This window comes from Erinaceus europaeus, chromosome 13 (genome assembly GCF_950295315.1).
Source record: "Erinaceus europaeus chromosome 13, mEriEur2.1, whole genome shotgun sequence".
Taxonomy (NCBI): domain Eukaryota; kingdom Metazoa; phylum Chordata; class Mammalia; order Eulipotyphla; family Erinaceidae; genus Erinaceus; species Erinaceus europaeus.
Window position 1 is genome coordinate 97,063,229 of NC_080174.1, and position 22,888 is coordinate 97,086,116.

The following is a 22,888-nucleotide window of genomic DNA, read 5'->3' on the forward strand; positions in this document are numbered from 1 at the left end:
TGTAGAACTGTTGAAAATGTCTTAATTTTTGCAGATAAAAGTAATGACATTAATCCAATATTCCTACTGAGAAAGATGTCTGTCCTGGGATATCAGAGATCTAACACAATTCTAATTAGTTTCCATGTGTGCTTTTCATAACCTCTGTCTAAAAAATTCTACAAAGAGTAATAAACCAGAATTAATTTTTATTTTTTTTAAATGAAACTTTGGGAGTTGTGTGGTAGCACAGCAGGTTAAGTGCACGTGACGCTAAGCACAAGGACCAGTGTAAGGATCTCAGTTCAAGCCCCCGGCTCCCCACATGCAGGGGAATCACTTCACAGGTGGTGAAGCAGGTCTGCAGCTGTCTTTCTCTCCCTCTCTCTGTCTTCCTCTCCTCTCTCCATTTCTCTCTGTCCTATCCATTAACTACAACAATAAAAAAACAAGGGCAACAAAATGGAATAAATAAATGAAACTTTATTATTATAATATACAGGTATCTTATAGTGCCAGGAGCCAAGGCCTTATCTAAGTCTCTCATATAGCCAGTGAGAGGACATTCCAACCACTGGAACTGAGATTACCATCTAGCTGTTTAGAAAGTCGCTCATCCACGTCCCTCCCCCACTGCCTTAGCAGAACTTCCTCATTGTTTGTGCTTATATTGCGGCTGCAAAATAAAATTTTTAGAGCTTGATCAGACCTCCTGTCTTGCTCTCGTTCTTTGTGTCTCTTGTCTCCTTCATTCTCTCGCCCCCTACCCTAGGTCTCTGTTGATAGACCCTGCAGACCAGGGCACCTGGCGCCCAACGTGGGACATTTTTGGGTCTGGAGTCCGAGAGAACGTCGCTCCCCAATGGTCGACCACGAAGCACTGTGACAGCCGCTTCAGACAAGAAGTGAGTGAAGGTCTACATACGATCACCGCTTCAACCCAGAAGTGAGTGAAGGTCCACATTGTGATCGCCACAGAATCGCCCATCTGTGAGACTGATCCGTTTTAAGGTAAGAAAGAGTGACACAATTATGGGACAAGCATTGAGTAAACATGATTTGTTTCTTAGGGGCCTCAAAGAGTCCCTTAAGACACTCACCAGAACTCTCAGAAAGTGTTAAACCAGTTCTGAGTGAGATCTTATCTGGCTAACAAGCTATTCTTTAAAGAAAGAATGAAATCAATCAAACAAGACATTCTCTCTAACTTAAAAACTATTAATCAGAGAACCAGCAGACAATTTTGATAGAAGTTTAATGATTTGTTTCTTTAAAACTCTAAAATGTACCTTAGCCCAGAAAAAGAACTTCCAAAGATTTTTCTCCGCGAGCGTGGTAAACTAAGCCCGCCTGTTCCGTCCATGCAGCCAATCACGGCACAGAGCTCCACAGATTGGAAAAGACTTCAGTCAATCATTCCCTAGCCACAAATGCCCCTCCTGCCCCCAGGAATTAGGAATTAGGAGTGGAGTTAGGAATCCAAAAACCAAAGCGGCTTTTCAAAGGGAAATATTTCTTTAAACCAAGAATGTCTCTTTTTTTTTTTAAGAATGTCTCTTTTAAGTCTGTGTGCTAACCTTGTTTTCATTAATGTGTGTTAACCCCTAAGTAACTAAAGTTTGTTTTAAGTTTTATATAAGATTTAGTTAAGCTAAATGTGGTTTTAAAGATCCTGACTCATAGAGTTGGCACACCTTTACCGGACTAAAATATAAGACAATTTCGTCCTTCTGATAGCTAATATCAGCATCAATTCATTAGTTAAAAGATTTTCTGAGATCTCTAGGCATGGTAAAATGCCTCTACAGTCTCTCTCACTCTTGTGAGAATTCTAAATCTTACCAGCACCCCAATACCAACTGCCACTGTTTGTAACAAATTCTGTGTTTAGGCTGCCTTTCTAATAACCCAGTCTGGGTAGAGCAGTGGCCTTGCCAGGAAACAAAGGATAAATGTGGTATTCCTGGCCTGATAAAAAATGTTCATTTGGCAGATGTAATTCAACAAAATTATTTAGTGCAAAATGGTCATCTAAAAGAAATGTTAACAGTAAAAATTTATTTTGAACATTTCAGCTATAAGGTTTATCTTAGCCTTTAAGTTACCTATCCAAATCAAAGTGAAAGATCAATTAAGTTTTGTACTCACCCTTGTTCATAGCTGCCCTAAGGGTGTGATAGCTTTGTGATAAGCAAATATCCTAACAAAGTTTAACATTTTACTTAAAATTGTTTAAGTGACTCAGAAAAAAAAAGTTTCCAACACAGTTCTTATGTGATAACATAAAGGTAAAAATTCATTTGCTAAGACAACTAAAGATTTAAAGTAAAAGTCTTAAGTATTTAATGTGACAATTCTTCATCTCCAAATTGATATGCCAATTATCTATGTATTTAACTGAAAAAGTTCCAGCACATTTTGGAGGGCCCCCAAAATGTCCTGTGAACTGTTTTGTGGATATTGGTCCACAGCAAATTTGGCATTTGTCTGACACTAGAGATATTTTGAGAAGCATTGTCACTAATGTGTGTTAACTAAATAATTAGAGTTTGTTAAAGTTTAAAAAAAAATTTAGTCAAACTGAATTTGGTTTAGAGACCCTGGTTATGGGAATTGCTACAGAAGCTTAAAAAGATAACTTTTAAATTTATGTTCTTTAAAATTCAAACAGAGCTTCTTAAAATTAGGTATCACACACTGAAGATATGTCTAGATCTTGACTGTGATAGGTAAAAGTTTTAAAATACCTTCTCAACTAAAAAAGTAAAACTGGCCTAGGTTGGTGAAAGATAACACAATGGTTATGTTAATGATTTACATGCCAGAGGCTTTTGCTCTGATAAATGAGGTTTAATTTAAATAAGATATGTAAAAAAATTTTTTTTCCAAATAAAACTTATCAAATAAATATAGGGTGGCCTAATGTGGAGCTCTATAGATGTTTTAGCTAACCTTTTTACATTTTATTCAAAAAGTATGCCCCTGGTTTCCCTGATAAAGAACTTTAGATATTAAAACATAAGAGAGACTAGGTAAAAAGTTACGAGAGTTTTATGTCTGATATAGACAAAAATGTTCCGGTTAAAACTTTTATTTTGAAACTTGGTAAGAGATTTTTTTTATCTTACTCATGAGTTAGTTACTTTTGCTTTTACAGTGACTTACTCATTCTGATAAAGTTGTTACTGAGATAACTCCCCTATTTAGAAAGACTACAAAAATTATCAAATAATTGGCTTTTGAAAGTACAGATTCTACATGTCAAACCTTAATTAGTTCTTTTAGAGAGTAAAAAATTATCTGGCTTGTTTTAAGACACTGTCAGAGGTTTATTCTTGATAAATTAAGGTAATACATGGTGCTTCTGGTCTGATAGATTTGTTTTGGCAAATCCTGATTTAACAAAATTATTATTTAGAACATTTAAGCTATGAGGTTTTATTTTAACCTTTTAAGTTGCCATATTAGAGTTCTAAGGAACAAAATCTATTAAGAGTTTTATATCTACGCTTACTCATGATAGCTTTGTGATGAGTATATATCTTAGTAAACTAAGTTATAATAGTGTGCTTAAACTGTCTAATCAGTTTAAAATAATGCTAAAAAAGGTAAACATTTTATCATGTCAACACATTATGTATTGACTTTCTATAACATACTGGTATATTTTAATAAAGAGCCTTCTAAAATCATATGAAGGAACTCAAGCCAATTCTAACCATTAGATCATCAATTAACTTGGTACAAGTTCTCTCCCTAAGTAATTATAGCTACATCTATCTGCACATGAAGAACTGACTGCTCATATGGTAAGATTTAAAGCTAAACATTTTTCTTTTTTTATTTATAGGTGTATGATGACTTCTAAAGTCACTCATATCCTAAAATTTTTCTCATTTCTTTACAAGCCTTAAAATTTTAACGCTTGACCTGCCATAGTGAGAGCACTTTACTGGATCCTGCATTGTTTAATTAAGATCCTGCTATTCAGACTTATAAGATTAATCTCCATTGATAAAAGCCAATGCTCTCTGGCAGATTGATGTAATTCCCCTGCCCATGTTTAGTAAACAAAAACATTTTTTTTCTCAGTTGGCATTTTTTCCAAATTTATGTGGGCTACAGCTCAAACAAGAAAAAGCTCAAAAACCTTATGAGCCATATGCTCTCCTGTTTTGCTTCAATAGACATCCAATCCATGTATTTTTGTTTCCTTTAGAATATTAAAAGCTCAATAAATAAAAAAATAAGGGTAATGCACCCCCCAATATTCAGTTGGCTAAAGTGTCAATGAAATAACTATACTAAACCTTCTTAATATTTACAAAAATTCGAATTGTCCATTTATTGTATCTCATTGACAAAACCACCCACTCTCCCAGTCATAGAGACATATTCTTATTTTCTCTTTTTCAACACTGGATGTCCATGTTTGTTTTCCTTTTATTATGGTGGATGACATTATTGCTCTTGCAAAATCCACAGAGTCCCTGTTGGCAAGTCCTTACCACAAAAGACTCCATGCCAGTATATACTCCAGCTAACCTCACCAGCCTATCCAAGTCTTCTCTTTCTGCTGACCTACCACTGCTGACTTCATCCTTACATGTTTATTGAGCTGCTCACTTTTCTCCCAATATTCCTCATGTTCAAGGAACCTCACCTAATGTGTATGCACCTCCTCTGTGTTTTGGTGCAACACCACCCTATATTTTCATGTCAATTCTTCTCTGCCTGGTCCTTGCCTCCTAGTTTTGCTTCTTCAATAGCTGACTCTCTATGAAGAAGAAAAATTTCATCAGTTGGCACTGACGACCACCAGAGGACCAGACATGCTGTGTTTCTTCCCCTGGATATCACATCCACTGACTGCTTCCCTTAGACTTGTTGGTGGTGCGCTAGGACACTCTATATATTCCTCCCATGAATTTTCTGACAAATTACAACAGGTTATAGACTCCACCACAAATAGTCTTGAGTCACTACAGAGACAGATTACATCCCTAGCAAAAGTTACCTTACAAAACCGGTGAGCTTTGGATCTCCTGACTGCGGAAAAGGGTGACACCTGTTTGTTTTTGAAAGAAGAGTGCTGCTTTTATGTTAATGAGTCCAGTTTAGTGGAGACCCGGGTTCAACAGTTACACAAGCTTAGTGTTGACTTACAAAAACAAAAATTTTCTGCTGCCACTGACAGTTGGTGGAAATCCTCCATGTTCTCCCTTTTGATGCCCCTTATGGGACCCTTGATTAGTCTTTTGTTAATGATTACCTTGGGGCACTTTATTTTTAATAAGACTACTGGCTTTATAAAACAACAAATTGACTCCTTGGCATCAAAACCCTTACAAATATATTACCACAGACTTGATTTGGCTGACAGAGGCTTGGCTGAACCTGAGGGTGACAGACCTCTTTTAGGAGCAGCATAAAACTCAGATTTATGCACGCCAGCCTTGGCATGGTGTGGGCACCAGCAAGGGGTGCAAGGCTAAGCACTGCAGGGGGAGGACCCTATAGTCCTCCTCTGAGTCCCCTGTGAAGCAAACCTGAATTGCATGGAGGTTAGTGTCAGTCATCAGAACTCTATGCCGTGAGTTTTCCTCACCTTGGAAATAACAAGTTTAACAAGTTTGTTGGTTCAATGCACCAGGCTCTGCATTTAACAAGACAGCAATTAGTGGGGGTGGAGGGGAGATATAATAGCATAATGGTTATGCAAAGAGATTCTCGTGCCTGAGGCTCTAAAGTGCCAGGTTCAATCCCCTGTTCCACCATAAGCCAAAATTGAGGAGTGTTCTAGTAAACAAACAAAAAATATATAAATAAATACAAAGAGACCATAATGGTTATTTATGCAAGGAATCTATAGTGATCTCCAGATTTCAGGTTTAATCCTTTGCTCTAGCATCATTAGAGCTGAGCAGTGCTCTTGTTGTTTCTGACTGTACCCATTACAAAGTAAGACAAACTGAGGCCAATTAACTTGAACCCACACAAACTGACATGACTCCAGTATATAAGTGAAGTATAAGGAATTTATTCTTAAGTTTGAAAGAGTGAAAATAAGGTCAGTCCACATACTTATAAAGAGACAACACCAAAGGACAAAAGACAAAGACAAACCTCACCTGAGTGATCCCAGGCTGGTACCAAATCTGGTCCTGTCGCTGAGACAACCAGGCTTGAAATTCACCCTCCTTTAAAGGGAAAAGTGAAGGGGGGGGGGTCTGCATGTCCTTGCTAATTTATCTTTGGGGTAAAAGTTTCAAGGAGAACATTCTATTCTTATCTTCCAGGGAGGAAGCCAGCAGTGTTTGCAGAAGCCAAATGGCCAAGTTAACATAGAGCTGAGAGAGCAGGGTCACAGGGTACACAGTTTCAAGGCAAACATTCCTATCCACCAGGTGGGGAGCTGAAGCAATTAGCGCATTAGTGTGGTTTCATCTTATCTCATTTCTAAGACTTCTTCTCTACTTCAATGAACTAGTCCAAAACTGAATTCCATCTTCTCACACTCTGGTAAGAAAAAAGAAAGAAAGAAAGCGGGGCTGGGTGGTGGTGCCCCTAGCTGAGCGCACACGTCACAGCACAAGGACCCAGGTTCGAGCACCGGGGCCCCACCTGCAGGGAGAAAGTTTTGCAAGTGGTGAAGCAGGGCTGCAGGTGTCTCTCTCTCTCCCGCCCTCTTGATTTCTGGCCGTCTATGTTCAATAAATAAACGCAGATAATTTAAGTCTCGTGCCTGTAATATGTGCGCTTAGCCAGGTGCGCCATCACCTGGTCCCCACTCTCAATTTCTCTGTCTTGATCCAAAATAAATACAAATCAATAAAAAAAAAAAAAAGCAAACAGCTTAGATTGTCCTCATTAAGTCACGATCCCGGCAGAGCAGCTCACTCATTCATTATCTAGAGCTTCAGGCTCCTTACAAACCACAAGAAGCCGACCCTGAACCACCAGGCTAGAGAGGCAGCACTGGGCTCCAGGGCAGAGACATCTCTGTTTCAGGGAGCCTCAGCTTAGGCCAGCCACACGGGCTGCTGGGACTTGTAGTTCCCACGGCTCTTCTCCCACTGACGGCGAGGAGGTGGACTACAGCTCCCGTCAGGCCAAGCGGCGCCAGCAGGTCCTGCACACGCTTGGCTGGGCGGCAGGTTCGCCTTGCTGTAGCTGCGAGTCAGCCGTGCAGAGTCGGTTGCACGGCGTCGTCGGGTCAGTCTCAGCTGGTGGGTGTTGGGTGGCGGCGGGAGCTGGCAGAGGCCTCGGCGTGACCCGGCCTTAAAGACCTGGGGCTCTGCATATGTCAGGGAGGTGCGCCAGTCTCGCCTCTGGCCATTCTGCGCCGCCTCCCTGCTGGTCTGGGTCCCGCTTCCCCTCGCCCCGCTTTGGGGCCCGCGGAGCTGCGGGGAGGTGCGGGGCCCGCGGGGGCGCGGCGTGAGCCGCTGGGGTGGGCGCAGGGTGTCCCGAGCAGGCTCCGGCAGGGCTCTGGCGGGCTACCGGGGGCGCGGACCCGCGGCGGGGAGCGGCGCTGAGCGCGGTAGCCTCTGGCCTTGCCTGAGGGCGGACCGGCGCGCCTGCGCAGTTGTGGGGCTGAGGTGGCCGCCAGCTGCGTGTCTGCGGCCGGGACCGGCCTGCTGGAGCTGGTCCCGCTGCAGGATCCTGTGCAGCGACTCTGCGGCCGCCTTGCGTGCTGCCGTGCGCCGGTCTGGGCCAGGCCTTGGCATCGGAGACGCTCGGTCGGTATAATAATTATTTTAATATTTATTTATTTATTCCTCCCTTTTTTATGCAGAGCACTGCTCAGCTCCGGTTTATGGTGGTGCACGAGAATGAACCTGATACTTTGGATCCTCAGGCATGGGAGTCTGCATAACCATTATGTTATCTACCCCTGCCTTCTTTATTCCCTTTTGCTGCCCTTGTTTTATAGTTATAGTTGCTGTTGTTGTTGACTAGGACAAACAGAAATGGAGAGGGGGAGACAGAGAGGAGGAGAGAAAGACACCTGTAGATCTGTTTCACCGCCTGTGAAGTGACTCCCCTCCAGGTGGGGAGCCGGGGGCTCGAATCAAGATCCTTTCGCTTTGTGCCACGTGTGCTTAACATGCTGAGCTATTGTTCAACTCCTGTTCTACTAGATTTTTGTGGATGGTTTTGTTGAAGAAAAATTAAAGAGTTGGAAAAAGATGTCAGTAGAATTTGTGGGCTTTGTCATGTCCTAGGCAGGATAACTTGCTAAATGTTTCCATAACCTCTTCTGTCTCCATTGTAGAGCTAGGGTATTGTACCTTGTATTCACTACAGTATCTTCCATCTAGCAGTTATACTGTCCAGTGAAGAGGCTGTGCTGCTAGATTTAAACAGTGTCTCAAGCTATTGCTGTGATTGATCTTCCAATTACTGGCCTGAAAGACATTCAGGAAAAGCGGAAGAGATGGCAGTTTCTTGGGTAAGTGACTTGCCCCACATCAGATTCTGTTTCTTTTTCCTCTTGAATAAGTTGTATTTTAATTGATACATGTTTAATCACTGTTTCTTTTTTGCCCATCATAGTTCTTTCTGTCATGAGCATAGACCAAAAAATGACCCTGATATTAATGAATTAAATAGGGTAAAGAATTCTGCCAATGGAGACCAAGGATGTTATTTTATAAGTACTGCTGTACTCTTCTGTTGACAGTAGATGGCGATCTAATGCCACATTACACTTCTTCTAGCGTTTGCCCTTCTTCCGTAGCCAGTCAACAGTGTCAGGTTGAGCCTGATGTAAAGTTTTGAGACCTCCTTTGAATCTGGAGAGGTGGCAGTCGTTGACTATGTGGGTCATAGTCTGTCTGTAGCCGCAGGAGCAGTTCGGGTCGTCTCTGGCTCCCCAGCGATGGAACATAGCGGCGCACCGGCCATGGCCTGTTCGATACCTATTGAGGAGGGCCCAGTCATAACATGCTAGGTCAAAGCTGGGTTGACGCTTGCAGGGTTCTGCGATGAGGTGTTTGTTCTTTACCTCAGCTGACTGCCAACTCTGTTTCCAAGAGACTGGAACAGAGAAGTTCAGTGTAGGCGTAGGGGACCAGATTGGGTGACGAGACGTCAAGCGTTGGACAGGGTGGGCGAAGATATCCGCGTATATTGGCAGGTCCGGTCGAGCGTAGACGTGGGAACTTAGATGATGCCGCATCCCGACGAATATCTGGCGGGACGATGTTGCTAAGAACTATTACACTCTAACAACACATTCTTTAAAAATTCTTAATATCCTAACGTCAGATTCTTATAATTACAATTATGTATCCCAAATACCTCCTCAGTATAAGACAGGGAGGTGCACAGGTAAGGTAAGGACAAAAGATGTCCTCAGGTTGAAGAAGCTGGTCCAGATGGGTCCTGGGTCTGGTCCTGATCTGGTCCTCCTAGTTGGTCCGGGTCCTGGTCATGATCTGGTCCAGTTCTGGTCCAAGTAGCTAATTCCTTTCCTGGGTCTGGTCTGGGAATCTTCAGACACCTCCGTGACTTCAGTGTGTTTATTGCCATGGGATATGCTGGATGGGGGCTTCTGAACTTACAGAGTAGCGGGCAGTTCAAAAGTTGCCATCCATGTCGAAACATCCAGGGCTTTTTTTTTAAATTTTACTTATTAATGAGAAAGATAGGAGAGAGAAAGAACCAGACATCACTCTGGCACGTGTGCTGCCGGGGATTGAACCCAGGACCCCATGCTTGAGAGTCCAAAGCTTTATCACTGCGCCATCTCCCGGACCACACATCCAGGGCTTTTATCCCCGAGCTAGGCTGGGTTGTGGATTAGGTCATTTCTAGCCACTGAGAATTGGGGTCTTCCTGACATGTAGGTCTAACTTTATAAGGCGATACAGATGTAGGACTTGCCCTGCACAAGACTTTATCTTATGCTGTCCTGCAGGGGCATTTCAAAGAACTAAGGGGGCCACATAAGGCTTGCTCTGCACGGGACTTTATCTTACGCCGATGCAGGGACATTTCAGGGTGTTTATCCTGCATAGGACTTATCTATGCAGGCCTGCAGGACTTGGGGGCCAAGATTCTAAGTTTTATCTTTCACTTTATCACTTAAACTCAAGAGTATCCTAGCACTTTAATTTTAACAATGTTTCATCACTCAAGTATTTTAACATTTCAAACTCAAAATAATATTCTCACACTTGAATATACACTTTAACTCTAACAAACACTCTAAACTTAAAACAATTTATCTTAATACTTCTTTTTTTATTTAAAAAAATTTTTATTACCTTTGTTGCCCTTGTTTTATTGTTGTAGTTATTATTGTTATTGATGTTGTTGGTGTTGGACAGGAGAGAGAAATGGAGAGAGGAGGGGACGACAGAGGGGGAGAGAAAGACACCTGCGGACCTGCTTCACCTCCTGTGGTGGGGAACCACTACAGATGGGGAACCAGGGCCTCAAACTGGGATCCCCACCACCTGCACACAACACGCTGCGCTACTGCCAGACTCCCTATCCTAATATTTCTAACCTATTTAAATAGTTCACAGTCAAAGGAATACTTTCAATCTTGATATTCTCACACTTCTTATATATATCCTAGGTACACACTTATTATTTCAAGTACAGGTGCAGCTTCAGGGACTGAACTCAGGACTTCATGCTGAGAGCCCAGCACTTTTTTCTTTTAAATATTTTTATTTCACTGAACAAAATTCTGTTACGTTGAATGTGAGAATCATGTGAAGTGAGATAAGTCAGAAAGACAAAGACGAGTATGGGATGATCCCACTCATAAACAGAAGTTGAGAAAGAAGAACAGAAAAAGGAGCTCTGAGCAGACTCTGACTGATTCTGGAGAATGGCACCAAAGTAAAAATCTCTGGGTGGAGGGTGAGGGTGGATATTCAGCTTCACTGTTCAGGGGCGGGGGAGGGTGGGAGTTACACAGACCTTTGGCAGTGGGAATGGTGTTAATATACACTCCTATTGACTTAATAGTCTCACAAATCACTATTTGACTAATATGAGAGGGGGAATATGGATCAGATGTCTCAACGTTTTGATGCATAGACCATAGTTTAAAGAAATAAAAAATATTTTTATTTGTTTATTATTGGATAGAGACAGAGGGAAACTGAGAGTGGAGGCAGAGATAGGGAGGGAGAGAGACAGAGAGACACCTCATTTGAGTTTCCAAGAACTCAGCAGGCACTGCAGTTAGTGACTGTTGTGCAGTCAGACAGCACAGAGAGGCAGCGAACAAGCTTCTGGCGGCTTCACATTGTCACAGAGATGTGGTCGTTTCTATGACCCATCTTGCAGACTGTTGCATTCTTAGAAAAGTCAGGTGTGTGCTCTGTCCTCTAAACTTATTCTTTAGTCATTTCATAGCTTTGGACACTTTGAACTGTCTCTGGACAGTTTCTTCAGATTAACTTTTCCACAATAACCCCCCCCAATGAGCTATGGTCATATTCCAATTCCTATTGAAGTGTTAGCTGTGGGGCATGCACCCCTGGTTAAAATATTCCGATAAGTGTTAGGTTTTATCTAGTAGGATTAATAACACCCTGAAGGCAGGGTCTTGAGGGTAGGAAGAAGATAGATCAAAGGAATGGAATGGGTGGGGATATTTCAGGCAAAACTGTGATTATGTAGATAGGCCATAGTATCAGGAATGCAGGGTGGAGCAGGGGGAGCTGGTTTAATGTTTTAAGGAATGCCAGGTTCCTGGAGGCAGAAAAATGAAGTATGCTTTGTGAGGCTCTTCACAATTTCCCGACAATCTCACAGGTCCTACCTGCTGTTCCAGCCCCTCCAGTTCAGAGGAGCCAGCAAACCTTATCACAGCAGATAAGTTACCCAGCTCTCCTTGATGACTGGGACCCCATCCCCCCACCACCCATCCCCTGTGTGTGGGCAGCTGGGGGTGTGGATTGAACCTGGGAACACTGGGATTCATGGCAGGTAAACCCTGAGCTTTCAAAGGGGAGTCTATCTCCACAAATAAAGATCTGTTCTGTTCAGCTCTGGTTTATGGTGGTACAGAGGATTGAACCTGAGACTTTGGAGCCTCAGGCATGAGAGTCTCTTTGCATAACCATTATGCTATCTACTTTCTAGCAATAATTAATATAAATACCTCACTAACAATAAACCCCATTAATCTGATCTGGGGCCCATATTCAGCACAGGAGGCTGTGTATCCTCTGCATTCCTGTAGGTGTGAGCTTGATTTCATAGTCATAGGTAGGAACATTCTAGGCTGCACTCATTTCAGGTCAAGTTTTCCATGAGTGGCAGAGTATGTTAACCCAGTCTCCCTTTGGAAAGTGGGGCAGTCCCTACCATTGTTGTTCCACTTTGAAGGCAAGGGACTGTAGAGACCCACAAGAGGTTCCATGATGCTGTTCCTGATGGAGATGGCCAGTGATGGTGGAGAGAGTAGTGATCTGTTAGAGGTCTGAGACTGTCATGTCTATGTGGGGTTCTTAGGATTCCCTGACTAGAGTCCTAGATGATGGGATTATCTAGTGACCCCATGGTTAGGATTTACTGAATCAGGGTTGGGGAGACAGCACAGTGGTTCCTCAAAGAGATCCTTGTGCCTGAAGCACCAAAGGTCCTGGGTTTAATCCCCAGCACCACCATAAGCCAGAGCTGAGCAGTGCTCTGGTTAAAAAAAAAAAGGATTTCCTTTACCATATAAGACCTTACTATGATTTATGTCATTTGATGCTACATACAAATAACTATCTTAAATATTGACAAGATCAGTTGTTTCTGGCCACCCTGATCTAAGATTATAGGTGATGTAGTATTTTTTTAAAATTTATTTTCCATTTTGTTGCCCTTGTTTTTTATTATTATAGTTATTATTGTTGTTGTTGATGATGTCATCTTTGTAAGGTAGGACAGAGAAATGGAAAAAGAAGGGGAAGACAGAGGGGGGAGAGAAAGATAAGACAACCTGCAGACCTGTTTTGCTGCCTGCGAAGCAATGCCCCTGCAGTTGGGGAGCCGGGGTTCAATTTAATATTTCAAAGAGCAAATCATTAATAGCAATGTATTAAGAATTTAAGCCCACTCTGAAACTGTATTCAGGTTACCAATGTGAAATCTTTTTTTTTTTTCTCTATAAATCATCACCAATGTGAAATCTTAAGTGTTTAGATTGAAGGAATGTCTATTAAGAACTGGGGTGTATGCATCACAGATTCTAAGACACTCATTACATTTTACTCCTCCAATAGTTTAGTGATTTATAAGACTTTACGTCAATGGGAGTGTATATGAACACCATTCCTGCCACCAGAAGTCTGTGTCCCCATCCCCATGCCAATATAATGAAGCTAATAATCTACTTGAACACTCCCCCAGAGTTTTTACTTTGGTACAATACTGAAATTTCTACTTTGCATCCCCTGCTAAAGCACCACCAGGCAAGAGAGAAAGAGAGTAGGAGTGGAAGTGGGAAGGCTTTATAGGGCAACAACCAGGAGTGATGTGTCGGGACAGGATTGGTTGGGGAAAGCACCTGAGAATATCGCAGGAAGTGGCAAAACTTGAGGGCAAAGACTGCATCTGCATAATTCCCCAACATCTCCTTTTCCTTTATATCTAATGGACACAGTAGAAGAAATATATAGAGTGGAGCAGGCTTAAATGTTTTTAAGGAATGCCATGGGAAGATGTAGGATGTTTTTGTGGGGGAGGGGAGGCTTAAATGGCCGCCAACCTTGTGAGATTCATATGTCTCCCCTGTGCTCAACCCCTTTTTAGAGAGAGACTTACCTGGAGTGACTCATCTCATAGGTTAAGCTCTGCCAGGCTCAACCATCTCCTCACAATATTTCTACATCTTACTCTATCTTTCTATCTAGTCATCCCATAAAGATGGTTCAATGTCTGTAAAAGACTCCATCTATAACAGACGAATGGTAGTGTAGGGGTGAGCAGAAACCTTTTGGGTCTAAACCTAAATGATATAACAAAATAGGAAAGGACAAGTAGGGGAACAGTAAGAGCCATTGTGATGCCAATGGGAGGCTTGGTGCACAAAGGGGCATTTTCTGTCTTTGGTGGCGTCTCCTGCCTCTGAGGCAGGGCTTATTAACGAGGTGGGGGGGTTCTGCCACCGGGGGCATCTCCTGCCTCTGGGGGCATTTTATGCCTCAAAGGGCATTTCCTGCCTCTGGGGCCAGTATCTAGTAAGGGGGGTTTTCCTGCCTCTGTTAACAGTGCTTGCAGGTGGGAGGACATGCCTGCCAAGTGAAGGGCTTTACAGTCCCCAAGGCAACTGGCTGTAAGGTCCATGAACTACTTCAGGTCAGTCTTTGAAAAGCCAGCAGCGTGAAGGGAAGGAAGCTGCTGTAAAATTGTGTAAAGTGTCCAAAGGGTATGCTAGCAAGTCCGATAGAAGTCTCAGTCCAAAGTAGATGGCTAGGGGAAGAAATGGCAGGGGATGAAACACTGCACGTCTATCTCCATGAGGAAGGTCAGCCACTGGAATTCTGCTTTTCTATAGAGGGTGAGCTGCAACTGTCAAAACGTGACAGGCAAAGCAGAAGCAGGAAGGGCAGACAGGCATTAAGAAAGTTCTGTCCGGGAGTCGGGCGGTGGCGCACTGGGTTAAACACACGTGGCGCAAAGCGCAGGGACCGGCGTAAGGATCCCGGTTCGAGCCTCTGGCTCCCCACCTGCAGGGGAGTCGCTTCACAGGCGGTGAAGCAGGTCTGCAGATGTCTATCTTTATCTCCCCTCTCTCTCTGTCTTCCCCTCCTCTCTCCATTTCTCTCTCTGTCCTATACAACAACAAAGCAACGTCAACAATGGCAATAATAACTGCAATGAGGCTGCAACAACTAGGGCAACAAAAAGGGGGAAAAATGGCCTCCAGGAGCGGTGGATTCATGGTGCAGGCACTGAGCCCAGCAATAACCCTGGAGAAAAAAAAAAAAAAGAAAGTTCTGTCCTTGGAGTGTGTGAATCAGGTTCTTCAGATCGCGTTAGGTGACATCTTGGGTTTTGGGGGTGTGCCACTGTAGTGGTGCCATCTAGTGGGCGATGTCAGAGTGTGCAGGGGTCCAGATGGTTTTTCCCGGGAATTCCTGTGAAAGAAACAGACAATCTGCTTCCTGTGGTTAGTAGGGCATTGGATTTGAATTTTTTATAGAAAAAGAGGTTTGGTGCCTTAGCCAACTGAATATTGGGGGATGTATCTTTCGTTCTTTCTTTCTTTACTTAATTGGGCCTAGGTGTTTGGTGGGCCTTCCCAACAATCATTTTTCTTTGGGGGTAGTAAGGGATGTCTGTAGCATGGGTGATATTGTAAAGGAAAAAGTTTTAAAATTGTTAGCTGACAAGGGCAGGCCTATAATGGGAAGATGAGATACACCAGTAAAGTGTAGGAAAATATGTGAATGTTGTTAATTTATATAAGTTGTATATGGAGGAACCTTTTATAGTTTAATACCTTAACATGAACAGATGTTTCTTCATGTGGAGGCTTGACAGCTATAATCACTTATGAAAAAAAACAAAACTTGTAACAAGTTAGAAGTTTACTACAGTTGATAACTCGATTATACTTGGTTTAAATATCTTTATAAACTTGGAAGGTCTTTCTCATTTTAAGGCTGCTTAACCAATTTAAGCGCAATAAAATGTGGTAAGGCAAAGAACCATTGTTAGAGCCTCAGGCATGAGAATGATTATCATAACCATTGTGCAATCTATCCTACGCCTGGGCTGGTTCTACCTCTAAATGAGAAGGTATTTGAGTGTTTAACATATCAATAATGTCTTTTTTTTTTTACCTTTTGTTACACCCATTCTTCTAGCGTTTGCCCTTCTTCCGTAGCCAGTCAACAGCGTCAGGTTGAGCACATACAAGATGTTGACACACCCTAGGTGTGCGCAGGATTTTCAGACCAAATTTAGTTAAAATACATTGATTTTTAACTAATTTTTACCTCAGACTTTAAATGTAAGTTAATTTTACCTTTATGAGAATTAGGTTGAAAACTTTTTCATTTAACTTTGCCTGGTAAGAATGTAGCCTTAAAGTTACATTTCTAACCTTAAAGTTAATGTTTACCAAACTTCAAACACACACATAAACATGGTCTTCAATACACAGGAGAAAAACTTTTGTTACAAAGACATATCATTTTAAACACGAATTTAGATCTGTACTGTCTTAGTTGAACCATTTTTACTCACACGGTATAAGACTACTGAAAGCAGAGAGGTTAGACAGAAGAAGGCTTAAGATATTTAGAGAGAGTGGGGAGAGAAAGAAATGGTAGAGAAGTTTTGTTTTTGGGCTCTGTGAACTAATTTTTCAGATTCTGCCATTTTGTATCATATGTCCCGGAAGGCGTCCTGCCTCCAGCAAAAGTGGCAGAGGGAGGGACTGCAGAAGCTGTGGCGGCAGCCAAAGACATGTCTGCCAAAATAGGAGTCTCTGGGCGACAGCCTCATGGTCGACTAGACTAGGGCTGCTTCTCAGGCCAGAGTCAGTGCTACTTAAAGGAGACACGGGAGGAGGACCCTGCACATCTCCCAAGCACTGCAGTCACGGTCAAGAGAATCCACAGTGCGGCCCCAAGTGAAACATCTCTGAGATAGAAAGCCTGTCCAATGTCCACAGAGGATCAAGTAGCTGTATACTTATGTGTCTGGGTGGGTCAGTCCATGTTTGGGCGCCAGTTGTCGTCTGGAGGTGGTGAGACACAGAATAAGGAGGTTTGGAGCAGAAAGGGAACACAATCCTTTATTGTTGGGTCATACGGGTGGTTCAGGCCATGTGGAGCCATCCAAAATGGCTGGCCTCCACTACCACACCACCGGGCAAGAGAGAGAGAGAATAATAGCAGAAGTGGGAGGGCTTTATAGGGCAACAACCAGGAGTGATGTGTCGGGACAGGATTGGTTGGGGAAAGCACCTGAGAATATCGCGGGAAATGGCAAAACCTGAGGGCAAAGACTGCATCTGCATAATTCCCCAACATAAGGGTGGGTTATAGGAGTCTTCCTTGGCTCCTTAGAGCTCTCGTACATTCTTCCTCTGCCACTGGCCTGGAAATCCTACCCTCACCTGAAATCCCCAGGTTTAAAGCAGCCTCCTTGTGGAGCTCATGCCAGGTGTGTCTTCAAGCTGCCATCTTGGCTTCATCCACTGCATCCCCTGAGTGGTTAATATGCTAATCTGCTGCCGCTCACATTTTCTCACATGAACACATTGCACATGTTTTAGGGCTCAGTGACCTATGAAGATGTAGCCGTGATATTCACTCAAGAGGAGTGGGCACTGTTGAATCCTACAGAAAAAAAACTCTACAGAGATGTAATGTGTGAAAACTTGAGGAACTTCCTTTCCATAGGTAACTCTAATTGCCTTAATTTTTCAACTAAAAGACAAGTCACTTTTTGTTCACCAGTGTAGAAATGGAGACAGTGTTATGTGAGCAGAGTTTGATTGTGACTCATAATGGATCACAAATTCAGTCTTGTGGTCCAGGAGGTGGCGCAGTGGATAAAATATTGGATTCTCGACCATGAGGTCTTGAGGTTGGTCTTTGGCTACACATGTACTAGATTGATGTCTAATTCTTTCTGTCTCAGACTACCTTTCTCATGATTTAAGAAATATTTATTTATTCCCTTTTGTTGCCCTTGTTTTATTGTTATTGATGTTGTTATTGTTGGATAAGACAGAAAGAAATGGAGAGAGGAGGGGAAGACAGAGCAGGGTAGAGAAAGATAGACACCTGCACACCTGTTTTACCACTTGTGAAGTGACTACCTTGCAGGTGGGAAGCCGGGTTCATGAACTGGGATGCTGAGGCCAGTCCTTGCGTTTTGCACCATTTTGCGCCACGTGTGCTTAACTGGCTATGCTACCATAGGACTCCCCCCAAAATAAATTCTTTAAAAAGTTTTCAGGGTGGGGGTATATAGCACTATGGTTATACAAACAGACTCTCATAGCTGAGACTGTCAAGTCCCAGGTTCAATCCCCTGCAACATCATAAACCAGAGCTGAGCAGTTCTCTGGTAAAAATAAATAAATAAATAAAAGTAAATTCAATCTATTTGTATGATTTCTTTTTTTATTTATTTATTCATGTGAAAGATAGGAGGAGAAAAACAAATCAGCCATCACTCTTGTACATGTGCTGCCTGGGATCGAACTCAGCACCTCATGCTTGAGAGTCTAGTGCTTTACCCACTGTGCCACCTCCCAGACCACTGTTTGTATAAGTTCTAATACTTTACATATTTTGTAATTTTAGAAAAAATACAAGAACTTTCCACCAAAGAGCAGCATAACTTGCACAGGATTCAACAAAGGTGAGAGTTAAATTTACAGTAAAATGTTATATGCCATGCAGAAAGCTATTGTATTTTCAAATATTTTGTCTCTGTGTAATTTACCTAGATCTGGTGCCTGCATAGTTTCCCTGTATTAGGCCAGGGGCTTGAACCCAGATCCTTGAGACTTGTCCTTTTGCTTTGTAGAACCTACGCTTAACCCGCTACGCTACCACCTGACTCCCTATTTATGGGTTCTTAATTGTGTGCTCCGCACTGACTTAATAAAATTGCATAGAAGCTCTTTTAATATAGTTTATTAAGAAAATGATATTTATAATAAAAACAAAATTTCTCATCACTGCCACAAATAGATTAATTTTTATATAATTTCATCAAAGATACTTCATGACTAGGTTATAAAATAGTTGGGCATATGACTCAGATATGATGTTTGTGATGCACATGAATGAACTTCCCATCTGACTGGCAACAAAAGGACCTTAATGATGTTCTAAATTATCTGTCCATTCTCCACATTATAGGAAAATTTTTCTCACATGTAACAAGGAAATGGAAGTCTTAAAAAGGGGGGAAAGATGCTTAGTTTTTATAAAATAGTACACTTGGAAACAATAAGAGTATCTATAATGTATGAATATCTATATTTTTATGATATGTAGATTTAGTCCATCTAAAAAATATCAATATTTTCAGTGAAAATTTCAACACAAAACCAAAACTTGCTATTAACAAATAGTGGTTCAATTAATATATACAAATTACTGGTAAAGATATCATTAGTTATGGCATAATAGACTTAAATGGAAGTATGTAGTTTTTACCAGTTTTTATCTTATTTGTTTATTGGATAGAGACAGCCAGAAATCTAAAGGAAGGGAGAGATAGGGAGAGAGAAAGAGAGACACCTGCAGTCCTTCAGCACTTGCAAAGCTTTCTCCCTGCAGGTGGGGACCGGAGGCTCGAACCAGGTCCTTGCTCATTGTAGCATGTGCACTGAGTCAGGTGCGCCACTACCCACCCCCTTTTTTTTTTTTAGTATTTTAGAAAATATTTATTTATTCCCTTTTGTTGCCCTTGTTTTATTGTTGTTTTTGTTGTCATTGATTTTGGACAGAAGAGAAAAATGGAGAGAAGGGGAGAGAAAGACACCTAAAGACCTGCTTTATCACCTGTGAAGCAACTCCCCTGCAGGTGGGCAGCCAGGGGCTCAAACTGGAATCCTTCAACCTGTCCTTACACTTCGCACCATGTGTGCATAGTCTCCTGTGCTACCTCCTGACTCCCAAGCCCAGCCCCTTTTAACCAATTTTTTAACTTTTAATTTGAGATTAAAAAAAAAATTATTGGAAAGAGAGAATTGAGAGAGAAGGCAGAGATAGGGAGGTAGAGAGAAACCTTCAGACCTGCTTTACTACCTGTGAAGCAACTCCCCTGCAGGTGGAGAACCGGGAGCTTGAACTGGGATCCTAACTGGTTCTTGCTCTTTGCACTGCACGTGCTTAACCTACTGTGATACCTACCAACTCCATTTTTCTAATTTTGAATATTTGTGAGTTTTTTTTCAGTATACGTTTTTAGTGAAATCTATTGTTAATGTCTGTTTTTTATTAAGTAAAATTATGTCCTGCATCCTGATAATAGAATTCGTTATATTCATTGAAATGTCATTAATTAATTCTTCATTATTTTACAGTAATACAGCAGTGAAAATCTGTGAGGGCAAAAAAATTCAGAATGGTAGAAAATCTCAAGAATGTGAAGTATACAACAAATTACTCACTTACTCTATTCATCTTCAAAAACATGAAAGAATACACAGTGGAGAGAAACCCTATGAATGTAAACAGTGTAGTAAAACATTCAGTCAAGCTGATCGTCTTCATATACATGAACGAACTCACAGTGGAGAGAAACCCTATGAATGTAAACAATGTAGTAAAACATTCAGGCAATCCAGCAGTCTTCAGACACATGAAAGAACTCACAGTGGAAAGAAACCCTATGGATGTAAACAGTGTAGTAAAACATTCAGTTGTTCCAGTTATCTTCGGGAACATGAAAGAATTCACAGTGGAGAGAAACCCTATGAATGTAAACTATGTAATAAAACATTCAGTTATTCCAGTAGTCTTCGGACACATGAAAGAACTCACAGTGGAGAGAAACCCTATGAATGTAAACAATGTAGTAAAACATTCAATTGTTCCAGTAGTCTTCGGACACATGAAAGAACTCACAGTGGAGAGAAACCCTATGAATGTAAACAATGTAGTAAAACATTCAGTTTTTCCAGTAGTCTTAAGAAACATGAAAGAACTCACAGTGGAGAGAAGCCCTATGAATGTAAACTATGTAGTAAAACATTCAGTTGTTCCAGTAGTCTTAAGAAACATGAAAGAACCCACAGTGGAGAGAAACCCTATGAATGTAAACTATGTGGTAAAACATTCAGGCAACCCAGTGATCTTCAGACACATGAACGAATTCACAGTGGAGAGAAACCCTATGAATGTAAACTATGTAGTAAAACATTCCGGGAATCCAGTAGTCTTAAGAAACATGAAAGAACTCACAGTGGAGAGAAGCCCTATGAATGTAAACTATGTAGTAAAACATTCAGTTGTTCCAGTAGTCTTAAGAAACATGAAAGAATTCACAGTGGAGAGAAACCCTATGAATGTAAACAATGTAATAAAACATTCCGACAATCCTGTTATTTACGGCAACATGAACGATCTCACAGTGGAGAGAAACCCTATAAATGTAAACAATGTAGTAAAACATTCATTTGTTCCAGCAGTCTTCGCTCACATGAAAGTATTCACACTGGAGAGAAACCTTATGAATGTAGACTATGTAGTAAAACATTCAGGCAATCCAAATCTCTTCGGACACATGAAAGAACTCACAGTGGAGAGAAACCCTATGAATGTAAACTATGTAGTAAAACATTCAGGCAATCCAGAACTCTAAGGGCACATGAAAGAATTCACAGTGGAATCGCAGCCTCAAACCTGCTCCCAACACCCTATCCTCAGCCTGTACCCTCTCAGCCACAGTGACATGGAAGGAGTGGCTGGACGCCTTCTGCTGCTGGCAAGTCTTCCTGCCCTGGAAGCCACTGAGGCCATGTATGAGAGCAGTCTCTTCTACTATGACTGGGAGACCCTGCAGCTGGCAGGAGTCCTCTGCTTGGTCGGCATCACCTTCGCCCTGAGCAACAAATGTAAATGAAAACTAAAAAGGAATATAGCCCAGTACCTGAGTGCCATCCCATTCATTGTGTCAGGGTCTGTCGGGACCTGCTGAGCCAGGAATCTTCCCCCTTGGGTCCGTGCACCAGGCAAAGACAGGACAAGCCTTGTTTGTGAATAAAACCCCTTCTCCCTCTTAAGGAAAAAAAAAATTCACAGTGGAGAGAAACCCTATGAATGTAAACTATATAGTAAAACAGTTGTTCCAGTCATCTTCAGACACATGAAAGAACTCAGTGCAGAGAAACCTTATGAATGTAAATAATGAAGTAATGCATTCATGGGATCTAGTTCTCTGCAGTTACATGATAGAATTCAAAGTGGAGAGAAAGAAACCTCATGAATGTAAACAATGTCAAACATTTAAGCCAGTTTTCTTTGGAGACATGAAAGATCTCACAGTGGAGAGAAACCCAGTAACAATAAACAGCAGAACATTGATTCAAGCCAGTCATCTTTGTCAACATGAAATAACTCAGAATGGAGAGAAATTTGATAAATGTAAGCAGTGTGAAAACATTCTGTTATTCTGGTCCTCTTTGTAGACATGAAAGAATTCATAGTGAAACCAAACCCCAAGAAAGTCATAAAGCTTTCAGATGTTCCACTAATTTTCAATCACATGAAAATATTCACAATGGAAATCAATCTTTTGAGCATAAACTGTACTAAAGATTAGAGACACGATGCAGAGGCTTGTGGTTCAATATAACTCTCAGGTGTGAGCCTTTGCACTACATGGGCTAGAGATACGTTCTGTTTTTATTGACTCCATCTTGTGTTAATATATAAGTAAATATGTTTAATTGTAGGGATCATAGGGTCATGTGAACCCTCACCTCTGTATATGGTATAAATATATGGAATATGAGTAAGTACTTTGATTCTTTATCATAAATTCTAATATATGAAAAAATCCACTTGGTACTGGGAACTTAGATGTCAACAATGCTTAGATGTATTAAAATCCATAACAGTTTTTGCACATATAAAATCACTGGCATTAGACAAACAATTCTTAACAGTGTAGACACTGTAGAATGATTTTACAGATCTAGAAAGAAACTTGTCCTGGAGTGACCAGTGAATGTAAAACTGGGATAATAGTGGATGGTACAATATGTGCACATGGTGCAAAGCGCAAAGACTGGCATATGGATCCTGGTTTGAGCCCCAGCTCCCCACCTGCAGGGTGAAGCAGGTTTCCAGGTGTCATCTTTCTCTCCTCTCTGTCTTCCCCTCCTCTCCCCATTTCTCTGTGTCCTATCCATCAGTGACATCAGTAACAAATGACAGACGAGTAAAACGCAAGAAAAAGGGAACAT

The 22,888-nt window shown here is 41.6% G+C and overlaps 1 protein-coding gene and 1 long non-coding RNA gene across 2 annotated transcripts in view; both read left to right on the forward strand.

Moving 5' to 3' along the window:
- The window catches only part of LOC132542444 (uncharacterized), a 21,603-nt gene extending 16,884 nt beyond the window's left edge, over window positions 1-4,719 (forward strand). Inside the window, exons 3-4 of the long non-coding RNA XR_009553455.1 lie at window positions 752-990; window positions 4,465-4,719. This is a non-coding gene — a long non-coding RNA (uncharacterized LOC132542444). The remainder of the gene's footprint in view (window positions 1-751; window positions 991-4,464) is intronic.
- A 3,670-nt stretch (window positions 4,720-8,389) lies between these two features.
- Window positions 8,390-22,846, forward strand: LOC107523094 (zinc finger protein 709-like). Its single transcript, XM_060205021.1, has 4 exons — window positions 8,390-8,431; window positions 17,228-17,354; window positions 18,267-18,324; window positions 20,003-22,846. The coding sequence occupies exons 1-4, from the start codon at window positions 8,417-8,419 to the stop codon at window positions 21,369-21,371; spliced, it is 1,569 nt and encodes a 522-aa protein (XP_060061004.1). The 5' UTR covers window positions 8,390-8,416; the 3' UTR covers window positions 21,372-22,846.
- Window positions 22,847-22,888: the final 42 nt, after the last annotated feature.

Bases quoted from the DNA above. Each gene is read 5' to 3' on its own strand.
- LOC107523094 (XM_060205021.1), top strand. The intron at 17,355-18,266 runs GTAACTCTAATT...TTGTAATTTTAG, and splicing joins GAGGAACTTCCTTTCCATAG to AAAAAATACAAGAACTTTCC. The intron at 18,325-20,002 runs GTGAGAGTTAAA...ATTATTTTACAG, and splicing joins TTGCACAGGATTCAACAAAG to TAATACAGCAGTGAAAATCT.